The 15781-nt window shown below is 46.1% G+C and overlaps 1 protein-coding gene across 1 annotated transcript in view; it reads right to left on the reverse strand.

The window, feature by feature from the left end:
* KIF7 (kinesin family member 7) overlaps nt 1-15781 on the reverse strand; it is a 797909-nt gene that overhangs the window by 139470 nt on the left and 642658 nt on the right. Inside the window, exon 15 of the mRNA XM_069624313.1 lies at nt 894-1100. Within this exon, the coding sequence (XP_069480414.1) occupies nt 894-1100 (207 nt within the window). The remainder of the gene's footprint in view (nt 1-893; nt 1101-15781) is intronic.

Below are 15781 nucleotides of genomic sequence, written 5' to 3' on the forward strand. Positions count from 1 at the left end.
TGCTAAGGGATCAGCCTGACAAGGGCATACAGCCCTTGGAGGAAGAGGAGAGGCATCACACTGTACGAACTGTGACGGCAAGTGTAGGGTGCAAATACTACCACCTGGATACTTGCTGGTCAAAGCAAGTTAAGGGACATAGCTAATTTGACCAGGGCCTCGTCGGTTTCCCTAGCAGTGCTGTGGCAACCCCTATCAGGACCGTGCAAGTAGCTTTTGGGGCTGTGGGGCTAGGGAAAGTGTCAACACTTTGGCTGCAGTGAAATGTCCCTTCCTAGACTCATTTTAGTCCCTCAAGAATAGAATCAACTCAGTTAGAAGAGGTTGGTGGGAAATATCCTGCCAGTGTACCAGCCATTCACCCATAGCACAGGAAGTAAGTGTCAAACAACTAGCAAAGATTTACATTTCTGGTCAGGCCCTGAACACTTTAAACCGAGGTGCAGACCCGTTGATGCAAACCTGCTTTTCCAAGACCCAATAGAAAACTCATTACGTTGCATGGGCTGTCACACAAGAACCTCTGGATCCAGGAGGCAAGCAGCACAATTCCCCAAAAATAATTCAAAAAGAAAAACAGAGAAAAAGCCCCTCTATGTGCGCTAGTTTTTCAGTCCAATCCGTGCTGAGGTGTGGCATAGTGGGGCAGGAACAGGTCTTGCAAATGCGCGCCTGCTTTTATAAAGCTTTTAAGGGATTTTAAGTATTGTCCCAGGTTGAAGATGTTCTATTTGACTCCACCATGACTGCTCGTTAACCTATACAATCATATGCTTAGTTCAGTATGGCAAGGATTCACAAATTACAAAACAATGCAGTGGACCATCTAGCTGGGGGAATGTTGGTGCAATGCATGGCTTCAGCATAAGGTCATACAACAGAGGATGGATTACCTTATCAAAATATTTACAGAGTAAAGCTTGTGTCTCAGAGGAAGAGAGGTAGCTCAGTTTGGCCATGAGATTCATTTCACATTGGGACAGCATGCTGGCTGATGCACGCAGGACGTGCTGCCTGCGTGTGATGGATTCATTCTTGTACTCAATTGCTGCATCTAGTGCTTCTATAGCTTCATCCAGCTGAAAAAGTGTTCGCTCCTCCTGTAGGAGAACATAAAAGTAATTTACCTTAGCAGCAATCATTTGGAAATGTTCTAGTCGGTATTCTATTAAACTGACAGGTGACAAACAAATCAAGTTGTTGAAACTATTCAGTACAGGGTTTAACCCATAATTTAACCTAACATTAGCAGAGTGGGGAGGGAACATACAGTCACCCCCAACAGCCTCAAAGTCTCCCACCTCCTATTGTACATGCATACATATAAAGTGCATTAAAACAGCTAATCACTGACATTTGTTCACATCTACGATCCACTCTACATGTTCATATGTATGTTACTAATACATTTCTTTGGCAAGCACCTGTAAAAAAAGTTAGAGAACAAAACTGTGAATTGAAAGTGCAATGGTTAAAATCCATGAAAGCAGTAAAATGATCTGTAAAATACATCTGTATGTATATATGGGAATATGATAACACAAACATAGCTGGTGAGGTCTGGAAGGCGTGTCAACCTGGACATGTGTCTGCGTAGAACATGTACTTGGAGAAGGTTGAGCAGGAGATTGTTTAGGTGGAGCCGGTGGTGGCATAGTAGCAAGAGTAGGCTGTTAACGCTACTTTCACCTGTGGAGCCGGTGTTACACCCTGAAGCAATTGGCAGAGGCAGCACACGTATAAAATCGGTCAGTGAACCCTTGCGGCGAAGCCAGAGAGGGAAAGCCTGCAATGATGTTAAGCGCGTGTTTGCTTCCAGGGCAGACTAATTGCTTGTGCTGACTGTCCTCGCAAACCCGCTGTGCTACAGATGTGGAGTGGAGATGAATTAGCGGCAGACTGGAGAGCACAGTTCTTATGTACTTTTTGAACTCAAACCCAATTGCAATTTTGCCTCTTGCCTTAACTCCCAGAAAAAATAAAAGAGAGCCTGAGATTTACAATCATAATTGAGTGACTGTGGCAAAGCGCATGCATGGTTTACAGAGCTCTCTCTGTTCTAAAAAGAATCTGCTTGTTGCTACTCAGAAATCCTTGCCTCTCTTTCAGTAGCACCATAAGCAAAAGCCACGCTAATAACATATGATAAATGACAAATCAAATGACAGCCTAAGCTGCATACATTAAGTGGCGTACACAACTAAATGACTCTTGCTGTGGAGTTGAGCATAACGCAATAAAATGGTTTTGGGACCAATATAAGGATCTGGAAAAGAGCATAAAGGATTGTTTAAAGTCACTGTGTTCACGAGGAGAGGAAATCACTGACGGGCCCATAGGTCAGCGCTCACCCTCTAGAACTTGTAAGACAAGATAGCTGCACCATGTGAGGAAAGGGGGTGCAGGATTCACTTACTCCGGCACGACTCAATAACGAGGACTCAGTAGTTTGGCAAAGGGAAGTCTGTTTAATGATACATACATCTAACAGGGAAATAAATGGGAATCGGCTGTAGTGTGATCACCGGTCTCGCTCCGACTTCCGCAAACTTTGGTAGAACAGCAATTCTTATAGGCACAAATCATCATCACTGACGTCTAATTTCTATAAAAAATCATCATGCAATATAATTGGGTAGGAAAGGTAACTTAAGTATAGGTGCTATATCTGTATATAGAAATAAAGCATGTGGATTGGATAACTCTAATCGGGTGGGTGTCTACGCCCATCCCTCTACAACACACGTGATTGACATCACTACAAGTACTACGTCTCATTGGTTACAGTGCCTATAGGACCCTAGATTACATGGTCCATTGTGATTGAGCAAGTTACACCCCTAGACATAAATCTCCATTTTAAATTAGCAGCATGCAGAATAGACACCCAGGTGCCTAGTGCCCCAAGATTCAACCTTCCTCCTTTCCATCCATCAATGTTTTAGGGCTATGTGTCAATTAGTTGGCTGGGTATGGTCTCGGAACTATAGTCTCTTATCAGGAAAAGTTATGGAATCCTTGGGTTCTGGATGACATCAGGCGGTGGTACCTCTTCGTGCCTGGCTGGTCACGTGTTGGTTCACTGTGAATCTGCTTCAGTTTCTAGCCTTTTGTGCATTTAATTCTGTGTTAGCCTAGCCACCTGCATGGGCCTCTCTTATCTTGACCTTCATGAAGCAGGCTGGTATGCTCTGAACTTTGAGTCTTGTTAGCTGATGCTCTCCTCCCCTTCTCTGGTTGACCGTGATTTCCTAGGCATGAGCCGCTCATTGTTGAGTTTCGATTCCGCTCCTTCTCTTGCCTTTGGCTGGGTTTCGAAACTTGGCCTGCCAGGCCTCTGGCCTCCTCGGTACATTTCTGCTTTTACAAAATGGAGTCGCACTTGTATAATGTGCCTTATTGAGGTAGATATATGGTTGGCGCTTCCCGCTCCATCTTCTACTAAGCATTGCAAGCAGTATCGATTTCTTAGCATCTTGCGTTTCAAGCCTATTTACATACGTTTAACAGGTCGGTTGCTTCCATCTTGTCCCGTAGCACCATTTCCGTATGTTTTAACATTGTCTATTCTCTGTGTCCATTACATTTATTTCGTAGTTACTCGTACTGGCGGGCTTGTCTTCAATAGCCGCTTTTGTTAATTCACGAGTCTGTTCAGGCCCTTAAGTCATTTCCACTGGCCTTGCATTCAGGCTTTTGGAGTCTCTTCGTGGACCGTGTGTAGGTACTCTATGTTCCGTATCAGCGGCTGGTATGGCTGTCTGATAAGGTACCGCGCTGCCCAGGGTTGTCGAGTTATGGTTGCTTCAACAGGTACGGATCTTCTTATGTACACGGGTCAAAGTCCCAGTGCGACTCTCTGTCGGTTCATTTGTTCCTCATACAACATGTACCTTGGCGAGTACCCTTTTGGCAGCTCTAACTGAGGGGCAGGGGTGCAGGTCATGTCTGGGACCTCCTTTACACTCCGCCCTCTGGTCGGTTCATCGAAAACTTCTCCTTCATTCTTCATATATGTTTCTTTAGATTCTTCAGTGTTTTGTTCATCCTCCTCAGGGTTGGCACATGATGGCGTGAACATGTGCGTCTTTGGAGTCCATATTTTTATCACGCCTTTCAAACTCCATGCTGTTTTGACATGTTCATCTTTGTTCCAGGTCATAAGCTGGCATTGTCCATTTGGACTGCAGTAGATCCATTTTCCTTCGTACCTTCTTCGTTTCTTGGGATAAGTGAACTTCGTTCCTTCTGGCGTAAATTCACTGGCCTTCACAAAGTCCATTATTTCTTCATCTGTCAGGTCTCTTGGTATCCAGCCTGGCTTGACAGCGACCATCATTTTCATCCCAATGGCTTTCTTTGCAGTTTTCTGGCATTGTGTGATGATTATCTTGATAACACAGAATCCTAGCAGTACCATGCCATGGCTAGTAAGGCTCCCAGGAACTTGAATATATCAGCCATCCATTGCGGGACTCAGGAGAATAGGTTCCCGAACTAGCTGTCATCGTCCACTTCATCCGTTTCATCGGTCATCTGTTTTTTTTTAGAGTTGTTAACATGCTTATGGCCTCTGTGAGGGTTCCATTTTCTTTGTCGTGTGATGGTGTAAATGTGCAACATGATTCTCCGATCTTTGCGCAAACACCTCCATCCATTGCGGTGATCATGTCATCAGTCTGATGGCTCACAGTTCTTCTTTGATCACGTTGAATCCTTTTATTGTGGTATTGATGTTCTGCAATAACTCCCATCTGGTTATTTGCAACCATTTAGCATTCACTCCAATTTGGATGTGCGGCAGGAGCAGTATGGTGAAAACTGTTGAGGTGAGGCTGAATAGCCTGTGTTCAAATGGGATTGAATAGAATACCTCTTCGGATTTTGCGGAAAAGTAGTTTTCTCTCTTCATCCTGGATACCAGTTCCGCGGATCTCCTTTTCCTTAGATGAGCATCTGCTTTCAGGAAACTGTCCAGATTTAGGTCATTTTTTGGAATCACTAGTGCAGGAACGTGGACGTTCACCAGTGTGCATATGCCTCCCCAATTCTTCGGTAGTCATATATGCCTTCGATGCACACGCCCAGTACAGTAATGGTCCATGATGACTGCGGTACCTTGTGTCATTCCTGGAGCTTCAAAGATTCTTCCGCAGTTTACATTCTCTTCCATTTTCCTTGTGCAATTACTTCTGAAGCATAGTTTTGGACTTTCCAGTGGTACTATTTGCAGGGGTCCTCCTCTGTCTTCGACCCATGTTAGTAGATTTACCAATTTTGGCCATAGAGGTTTGCATAACCTCTGAGTTTTCCATTGCTTCTTGGGAGGCTCCAAGGACATCCAAGCTCGGCAGATTACTACTCCTTCTTCCCATCCATTTGGGGAAACCACTGACCCCCACATCTGCATTTGACCTCTGTTCTTCCAGATTTGAGCTTCTTCTGCCGTTTTTCCTTGGACGTTCAGTCTTGAGTTTATTTCCCATCTTATTCCTGATCCTTTGACGTCAGGGTTCTCATATCTAATCACATGATTCTTGGTGTGTGCCCTACTTCTTGTTTTGATGTTCTGAACGAACCTGTCTTCATCAGGGTAATCCTTCTCGTTGGCCCATATCAACGAGGCGTCTCTTCCCATAAATTGTCCTCTGGTGTTACACATGGCCACATGTGACATACAGTGTGCTGTAGGGACATCAATTTCTACAGCCACGAAGATCTTGGATTTTCCCATGCTGTATGGTAGTAGCGCACAGATGAAGCATTCACCTTCCGACTGCCTTCGCCCTACTTCCTTCATGTGTTGTTACCATATGTTGTTTCCGAGATGGGCTGTGCTGTCCAGGTAGTCATTTAGTTCACTGTTATCTTCATGCGGGTTTCTCTTGATTCTCAGCGTTCTCCTGTAATTCTCTATTACTACGTCTCTGAATGCGTCGGTACTGCTTTTCCATTTCGGGTATCTTGGTGGAGCAGGCTGCCTTGACTGTATCGCTGTGGTAGGGGAAGGATTTGTGCTTCCTTCCCTTCCCTTTTGCAGTCTGCCATAAACTTCCCGTAGCCACCATTGGTTCATCAGCCTCCCCACCTGTGGCTGTGTTGTAGGTCTGTGGCTTGTTGCTTGCGTTGGAGCAGGTGTGCTTGCTGTTATAGTTTCTATAGTTCTGTTCAATTCCTCGTGCAGTTTCTTTGCTCTGACGATAAATGGGAACAAGTAACCTATTAGCATGCGTGTCTTTTCTGCGAGTTCTTTCGTGGCCACTTCTGTTTTTTTGAGGTATTTTACTATTTCCTCCTTCTTTGGCATTTCATTCTCTTTTTCTTGGTTATCTCCACTAACCTCTGGAATTGGGTGTTCGGCAGGCAGTTTCTCCTTCTCTGCTGCCTTCGTTGGAGGCCTAGTAGTCATTGACACTTGCCCTTGTTTATGTGCATTCTGTGTGTGGGTGCGTGCCGTGGCCAGTTCTGCATTTTCATTCATTCATTCATTCATTCATTCATTCATTCATTCAGTGCTGACCCTGTCTCCAGCTTTTCTCTCCATTCATCACCTCACGTGTATACGTATCGCTGCTAATTACATTCAAATTGAACTCATTTGCTCCATCATTAGCCTTTCTTGGAACTGGAATCACTATATAGGGTCTGGGTGCTCTTGTAGGCCCCTGACGTTCGTTATCCAATGGGTGTACAGATAGGGGGACACTTCGTGCACCAATAAAGAAGGCAGTCCTGATTGTTAATGACAGAAAGACAATGATGATCACCAAACATATACACATGATAGATTTGTAAGACATCTGGTAGAAATTTCTCCCAGGAAAGCGGGGGGCGCCTTTCTGTTGGGGGTAAAACCAAGTTACTGTTCTGTGCCCCCATTTCGAATGAGTTCATAGTCAGTCATTTATTTCTTCTTTTGCTCTGGTCAGCTGCTGTAAAGTTCAGTAACTAACAAAGTGATGCGTGCTATTCAAATGTCCCTTCTCACGAGTGCCGATAGCAGTCTCTGGATATGCAGTACAGTTCCTGTGCTAAACTATGGAGAAGGGTTAGACTACCGTTTCAGCACATCACATTCATCCTGCATTTCTATAGTAACCACCGTCTCAGGGGACAACTCCAATTTGCCTTGGCCTTGAGGACATGCAGGAATCTGCTCACTGTGAAAAGCTGAAAAGCTGGAACTACTAAAAATCACAAAAATAAAATGTAGTAAAAATAAAAACAAAAATACAAATAAAAGTGAACATATGAAAAAATAGGAAAAAATAAGAAAAATGAAGAAAAAGGAGAATATGATGGCGAAATTCTTGTGTCTGCTCCTTTCGCTTGGTCTCTCGGTCACAAGTTGAAGAACAGTGTCTCTTTTCTCCATCTGCTCCACAGTGAAATGACGACGACAAAATTCTATTTTGGATTTCCTCCTTCTAAGGCTCTCCTCAGCAGTGGATGTCCATAATTGCTTCTTAGTTGCGCTGTAATAGCCCTCAGGAGTCTGTTCAGTTGAGCGTTTTTGCTGGATCACTGAGGAAAGTGAGCACATCAATGTTGCATGGTCTGCCCACTAGTTCTGGAAAGTTTTCAATAATGTGAAAGAAAACCCGGTAGGCATATTGGTTGTCTTCTGGTTTTAATGACATTTGCTCTGATTTTCTATCCTCTAGATCTCAGGCCTTCCTTGCAGCGTGAACAGTCTTCATCTCCTCGATCTGTCCCACAGGGAAAAGGGTCTCACTGGAATCCCCTTAGGAATTCTTGCTGGAAATTAGACCGCTCCACTTGGAGCATGATGCCATGGAGAAGGGTTCTCATGTGTAGGAAATTGACTGGATCTCTTAGGAAGGTGACAACGTCAACATCAGCAGGCCTTCCCACCATTTCTGGATTGTCCGTGACTAGTCGGAGCATAACGTTGTGTGCGAGCTGCGTATCTGAGGGAGACAGGGACATCTGCTTTGTTTTGTTGGGGCCGATCACAAGCCCTTCTTTTGATGTGAACAAGTTTTACACCTTCCCGCTGCGTGGGTTGCAACCAAGCAATTTAATTTGTACCATACTTGGTTGAGATATTCATTGTTTCTTGGATCTCTGATAAACGTTAATGTATCTCTGGTTCTTCCGATGAGTCCTGGGCACTCCTCTATGATTCGGAAAAATAAAGTATAGGTCAGTTCATCGATGATCACTTGAGGTGGTAGCATTTGTGCCCTGTTCGCTGTATTCAGGCAGTTTGATAAGAGCTTCTGTGATGACAGTCAGCAGTTGCGGGATTACCTTCCTGTTCGCCGGATCTTGAATAAAGTCTGTGACACTGGTTTCTCTCCCTATGAGCGACGGGTAAAACAACACCACAATTTGAAAGTATTTGAGTACATCCCACTTTAAATTTCTGCTGGAATGTTCCATAGGTTCTGTGACCAAAGTCTCGATACTGCTTGCTTCTGGATACTGTGTTACCCTTTCAGGAAATATTTTATTGGCAGTCTAACAGGGTCTTGATTCTTTGTACTACATGGGCGTGATGTGATTTCAACAAGTTCAGTTTATCAGTGTTGTTATGGCTTTGGATGTGTGCTCCTCTTTACCCTGCAACTAGGATGCACAGAGTGTTCGTTTTTTATGTCCTTATCCCCTTTTTTTTCTCAGGGTAACTGTCCAATTTTAAGCTACAATTTTGCACAAAAGTTCCTTGTCTTTGTTTTGCTGCTCATGCATCCTTTTTCCTCGTCATGGATCTTGTCTGTACTTGCTGAGGTTCTTCTCCTTTGTCTGTAGATTCTTTGGAGTTGGGTGCAGCGGGAGGGCTCTCTCCTACAAAGGGCTTGATGTCATTTAAGAAGATCCAGGCTCTCCTGCCCTTGAGCTTGACAGCAGACGGGGTGCAGTCCTCCACAATAAGCAGGCCATTAAACCTTGGCTCGTCCCATCTTTTTCTTGAAAAGTTTCTCACGAGGACGCTGTCTCCAGGGAAGATGAGGGGTGCACACAGGCTGTGAGTTGCATCTGCATTAGCACTATCTGTTGTGGTTTGTGCTGTGCTGTCCCCTTTCTGCCGTCGCTGCAGCTGGCCTGAAATGACAGAGGCGCTGGATGTGAGACAGTCCAGATAGGCCTTCATCTCTTCTTCTAGAACCTCCCTAGTCGGCTGGGCATCACATCTAGCTCTGTCTCGGGGGGTAAGGGCGATCCTCATCCTTCTACCAGTAACTATCTCGTGCGGCGTGAGGTGATGGTTGGAGCCTGGTTGGTCCCAAAGTGTATACAATGCCAATGGTAGACAGTGCAGCCATCCCTTCCTTAATGTGAGCTTCAACTTGGCTATCCTTTCCTTAAGCAAGCCGTTGATTTGTTCACATATCCAATTCCCCCCAGGATGATACGCCGACGAGAACTTGTGCCTTATACCAAGCAACAAGTTAATCCGTTCAAATATTGAGTTTACAAAATGGGCCCCATTATCTGATCTCATCACTTCGCACACCCCCCATCTAGGGAACACTTCCCTCACCAGAAACTTTGCGGCACAGGTTGCATCGGGGTGTGTACAGGGACCTGCTTCTACCCATCTTGAAAAGGGACACCACCACAATTAAATACCTGCACCCATTACACACCTGAATCATATCGACATAATCGATATGCAGGTGCTGGAAAGGTCCATTTGGTCTGGGGATGACTCCTCTCACTACTTTTAATGTGTGCCCAGAGGTGAATTGCTGGCAGGTAATGCATTTTACCACAAAAAATGCAACATGCTCCGCTAAATTCGGTGTGAACCAGTCTTCTGTGAGCGTTGCAGCAAGATTTTCCTTTGACATGTGTATGGGGTAGTGAAACTGTTCTAACGCTACCTTTAGGAGGGTGACAGGCATTACTGGTTTACCAGTGCTGTCTTGCCTCCACAATCCGTCAGAGGGGTTTAAAGAACACCCTCGACGCTTCCATAAATTCTTCTCCTCCTGAGGTGCCTCCCCTTGGAGCTCCATTAGCAGAGTCTGCCCCATATTGCCATAGGCCTCTGGAGTGGCTCGTGCTATCATCATTCTTTCATGGGTACGTGCCACCTTCACGTCCATCATTGTTTCAGTTTTGGATGCCATACGCTTGGCTTCGTGTCCGCTTCATGATTTCCACGTGACACGAAATCTGCCCCTTGGTATGAGCGGTGCATTTTACGACCGCTATGCCCACTGGGAGCGATCAACCTGTCCAATAAGGCTGCGTGCTGCACTGGCGTGCAGTCTGCTCGGAGGTAGCCCCTCCTTTTCCAGCGCGCTAGTCCTGCGTGCACTGTAGACATCACATAGGCGGAGTCACTGTACACTGTTACTTCCTGGTCTGCATGATTCTCAATGGCGAGTATCAATGCCACTAGCTCTGCAGCCTGTGCCGAATAATGAGATGGGATTTGTGCACTGACAAGTACTTGGAACTCTCCATTCGTAATGTGTTTGATGACGGCCACACCTGTATACCTTTGTCCGTCTTCTTGGTTAATTCTTGAAGACCCGTCAATAAAGACAATCTCTCCACATGCCAGGGCATTTTCTTTTATCCTGGGGATCTCATCATAGAATTCCTCATAGTTCGTACAGTCGTGCACAGGTTCTTCATCAGTGACTGGCTCAGCTATGAACGTAGCAGGGTTCACAGTTTTGCACCGCACTATTTTGATCGATGGATTAGAGATAATCACCTCATAGGCCGATGCTCTCTGAGAAGTCAGCGTGCCCTTTGGCTTCTCTAGTATGGCGAACAGAGAGTGCTCAACATATAATGTCATGGAGCACCGCATCACAATGGATGACGCCTTCTCGATAGCGAACGCGGCAGCAGCTAGATTTTGCTCGCAAGGGAAATGGCCCTTCATGACTCGGTCCAGACTCCCGCTGTAATATGCTAGGGGCTTGTACCCCAACAAGGTTCGTTGTGCGAGCACTGCCGTCATAAAATTACCATCAGTATGAGAGAACAGATAGAATTCTCTGCATAATTAGGAATCCCGAGAACTGGGGCCTTACAAATTGCCCCCTTGAGTTCTGTAAACCCCTTCTCCATTTCTTCATTCCACTCAATTTCTTCTCGTGTTGCCTGGGCCTTTAAGGGCCTGTAGCAAGGGCTTGGTATACAAGGTGTAGTCAAAGATCCATTATCTGACATAATTGCACAGACCTAAGAAGCTTTGCATGTGTTTTATCGTGCGCGGCTTGGCCGTGTTCATGATAGCTTCAGCCCTTTCTGGGGTTATCTTCTTCTCCTCATGTCATGTATGATCAGTTGCCCAATGTACAACACCTCCTGTTGGCAGTACTGCAACTTTTCCTTGTCAACCTTGTACCCCTTCTGAGCCAGTATAGTCAATAGCTGGACAGAATCGCGCCTGCATTGCTCTTCAGTGGTGCTGCAGATCAGAATGTCATCTACATACTGCAAGACAACACTGTCCACCGCAATGTTGCTTAGGTCCATCTGTAGGACTCTGTTGAAAATGGATGGAGACTCACAGTACGCCTGTGGCAACCTCGTACTTTTCAGGCGCATTTGTCTGAAAGTAAATGACGTCAGGTCTTGTGAGTCACGGTGCAATGGAATCAAAAACGCATTTTTCAAATCGATCACCGAAATATTTTGCCTCAGTGGGTATGTTGCACAAAATTGTGGAGGGGTTCGGGACTAGAGGGAACTCGGCTTCGACTATGCCATTCAATGCTTGTAAATCCTAGATTAAACGCCAGGACCCTCCCTTTGATTTCTTGATTGGATAAATCACTGTGTTGCAAGGTGATTCTGACATCACTAGGATGCCTTGCTCCATCATGGCGGAGATAGTCTTCGCAATTCCTACATCTGCCTCTCTGGACATGGGATATTGTCGCGCTCGTGGTAAAATTGCTCCTGGTTTTAATTTGATTTTCACTTCACTTGCCCCTTTCAGGAGACCTACATCATAAGGCCAAGTAGACCATACTGTGGCAGGCACTTGGGCCATGTCATTATCAAAGTATTCTGGATGTTTTAGTGCCAACATCATCCTCTGTGGTACCTCCCTTCTGATCATTTTGACCCAAAATATGAGACTCACTTCCACTCTTGTCTCTTCTAGGGCAGGGTGTTCTTCGAACAGATCGTCATCGGTGACATCAGTCACTCGATACCCTTCTTCGATGGCGACAATCGCACACCATGGTCTGCCCTCATCGTCCTATCCTTCAACTAATACCACTTTTCCTCGCACTGCGGCAGATTGGATCATTTAAGGGAAATACTTGTCCCTCCTCTTCGTGCATGGGTATTCTTGGTCTGAATAGAAACTCATCAGGGGCTCTCAGTTTTGTCTGCAAGGCCTGGCAATCCCACCATAAGCACTCGTACGCCATATGCGAAAACTTCTGGCTCCAGTGGTATAGCTCTCATAGCTGCACATCCAGAGTATGCTCTGATCATTTTGCACACGTCTGAATAATGCATTCCTGGGGTGGAGCACACTATGCCATCCTCAGTGAACGAGATGGACATATTCAACTTTGTCATCAAGTCCCGACCCATGATATTTACTGGGGACTGACGAGAATATAATAGAGGTACATTCATTTCGCGCTCCCCTACAGAGACTGGGAGTGCATTAGTAAAGGGAACTCTACTATGAGCTCCAGTAAAACTCTGGGTACCTCGCCGGAAAAGGAGAACTTGCCTTCTCGTATGCACAAACGCGTTGCACCCGTGTCAACTAAGAAAGAATATTCTTTCCCCCCTATGGTGACAATTACCCTAGGTTCCCTGTTAGGGTCTGGTGGCACTGATAGGATAGAACACATCAGAGTCCCCTGTGAGCTGTCCTATTTCATGTACAGGTTCGGTCCACTGTATACTTGTGGGTTTCCCCCATTTCCGGGGTTAATACCCCCACCGGAATTAGTGCCCTGAGCCATTTGCGGCGGTGCCTGCTGGGGTTGTCCCTGTGGCACATTCCCCATGTTCAGTGGCTGAACCACTTGCTGTGTACCTTGCTGCAAGCCAGCCGCCTGCTGCTGCACAGTATAATTTTGTGCACTGCCCTGTTGCGGGGTAGCAGGTAGATTCACCACGCCTGCCCCATCCCTTGGTTGTTTTGCCATATGCTTTGGTTTCTGCACATGCGCGCCACGTGTCCCGTAACTCCACACAGCCAACATACTGGCGGTGGTCGGGCCATCTGTCCATCTAACGTAGCTGCCCATCTGTGCGTTCAGGACACCAGCTTAAACATTTTGAAAACCTCCTTGGTTACCTCAAAACCCTCCCTAATTACTCTGCCATCCTCTTCCTCCAAAACCCCTTCCCTTTGGGTAAAATCCTACATTACCCTGCGATGGGTTGGTAGTTTGTAGTGCGCTCGATTCAGCTGGGCTTGTTAGCATGGCTCCCTCGAGAGCATACTTAGAAAGCTTCCTTTGCACCAGCTTCGCCTCCTCTCCCTTACGCGTTGCCGCCTCCTTCCGATTCTTTTCTTGCAACAGCCTACAGTAATGTGCAATTGTCAATTGGATTTTGGCTCATGGTTTAGCTTCTATTCCTACCAATTTCTTGAGCTGTTTTTGCACTGGTTCTGGTAACCTTTGGCACAATATATGATAGAATATAGGGATAGATTTCGTCCAAGACTCATGCGTTTCGAATACCCACGCGTCCTGAGAATTTTGGATATAAAGCAACGGATCCTCCGACTCATTTTTCGAGTCATTATAGCTCCCATATCAGATGGGTCTGGATATAGCGTACGAAGCGCTTTCCACGCTGCTGCTCTACAGTTATTAAATGGCGCTCCGTCATGGGAGGTGTCTGTTATGGTTACCCGCCCTTTTCCACACGTCGTCTGCTCTTTCACCGAGTATAGCAATTAGGAGTCCCTTAATGTCCCCTATGGCTAGGGTGACGCCCCCTCGTCATTTTCTCTAACTCATGTATCCACTTTCCGGCTCCCGATGTCAGCATTGGAAGCTTAATTTTAAGGTTCTCTCGGTCCATGTGTGGCCATGGAATATATTGGGGTCTTGCTCCCCCTTTTTCTTGTAGTGGGAATTGGAATGCGCAATCCTCTTTCTTTCCCCGTACCTCTCCGCTCTTCCGCCGGGGTGGCGTTCCCGCCTTGCCGTCTACCTGGCAATGCCCTTAACATATCCGAATAGGCAGGGGCTGACGCCCCCCTCTGACCATGGGGTGTTTCTCCATGTCGGCTGGACTGTCCAGTGGCCTTTGGCGTCCTACTTATGGACCCGCCAGCATCTGACCATCGTACCTCTCGGTCCCCTGGGAGCCGCTTTTCGCACTGTCTCCCTTCGTCATGCGCCACTTCCTCCGTTTCCCCACCGGAGTCAGACTCTGAATACTCCCTGTTTACACAACTCCATGCATCATCTTCGTTCTGTCCATTTTCTAGTCTATCTAGGGACAGTCCCCTACTCCCACTACTTCGGGTGACATCCTCAGTGTCATATAGCTGAGTGCTTTCTAAGCGCTCATCCTCCCTTTCTCCTTGGGAGATTAGTTCCAGCCCCATCTCATCATATATTCTATCAATAGTTTCCCCGATGCTTCTGGTGTCGAAGTCATCGTCAATATTTGTCCCGCTTGTACCTGGTACCGCATCGCTAGCAGGAAAGAACTCTTCTATGTCTTCCCAGTCTACAACAGGATTGGGTTTAATGACTTCCCGTTCCAAATACTCATGTCCTCTGTCTACGCTTGCGTTCTGCTTCCTCATTTATTTCCTTTCGCTTCTTTGCTTCTTCTCTAGCCAAATCTACTTCTCTCATTCGTTCGTTTCTACGTTCCTTTGCCCTTCTACTTTCCTCATCTTCTCGCTTCTTCACTTTCTTTTCGTGCACTCTCCTTTCTTCCTCTAACTTTAGCATGTTCTGCCTGTACTTTTCGTAGGCAGCGTATTGTGTGCGACTGAGCGGTATTCCCTGCTCTTCGCGATATAGTTGCTCTCTCCTCAACCTATCCTTCTTTCTTACCCTCTCGTCTCTCATATCTTGTTCTTTCTCCTTTTCCCTTCTTTGCGCCTCATCAGACCGTTCACTCGGTCTTACGTCATCACTTCCTTTTCCATCTAATTTCAATAATATCTGTCCTTTCATCCATTCGTCTTTTGCGAATGCTAACTCATCACTTCCTTTCTGCTTTTTTCCCTCTCTCTCACTGTCGAGAGGTGCTCTAGTGTGTGCCCGATCCTTTCTTCCATCGCCGGGCCTCTCCTTGTCCCTCGGGACTGTGGAGGTCAAATCAATTTCCTGTTCCTTCTCTTTCATCTCGTCACTACTGCATGTAGGTGACTCATATGCGGGGTTGGTATACCCTGTGGATGTTTTGAGCTTTCTCAATGGGAAAAGACCCTCTGACTCGCTTCCCTCAATGACTGGTTCCGGCGGGGCAGGTGGCGCGGTAGGCGTCTCAATTCCCTCCGTACATACGTTTAATATCCAGTCTGCGGGTGGTTCTTCTTCCTTCGCTTGCTCGAACATTTTCCAAAGTTCGAGGACAGCAAGGCATTTTTCTAGCTTCTTGCCGGTATATGTGGCATGTAGGAATGTTGTCATGTGCTGTAAAAGAGCCTTATCCAGTGACCCGTTCTGGGGCCAAAGAATAAACATCCTATTGGCAGTACCCTTAACCCACTCCTGACTATTTTTTCAATTTTACTGCATGCTTGGGCAGCTGCTTACATAAATGTGCAAGTAGGGTAACTTCCTCCATTCTTAATTTTTGTCACCAACAATATTCACACACAATTCCTTAAGCT

Source organism: Ambystoma mexicanum, chromosome 11, assembly GCF_040938575.1.
Source record: "Ambystoma mexicanum isolate Mex_15411 chromosome 11, UKY_AmexF1_1, whole genome shotgun sequence".
NCBI lineage: Eukaryota > Metazoa > Chordata > Amphibia > Caudata > Ambystomatidae > Ambystoma > Ambystoma mexicanum.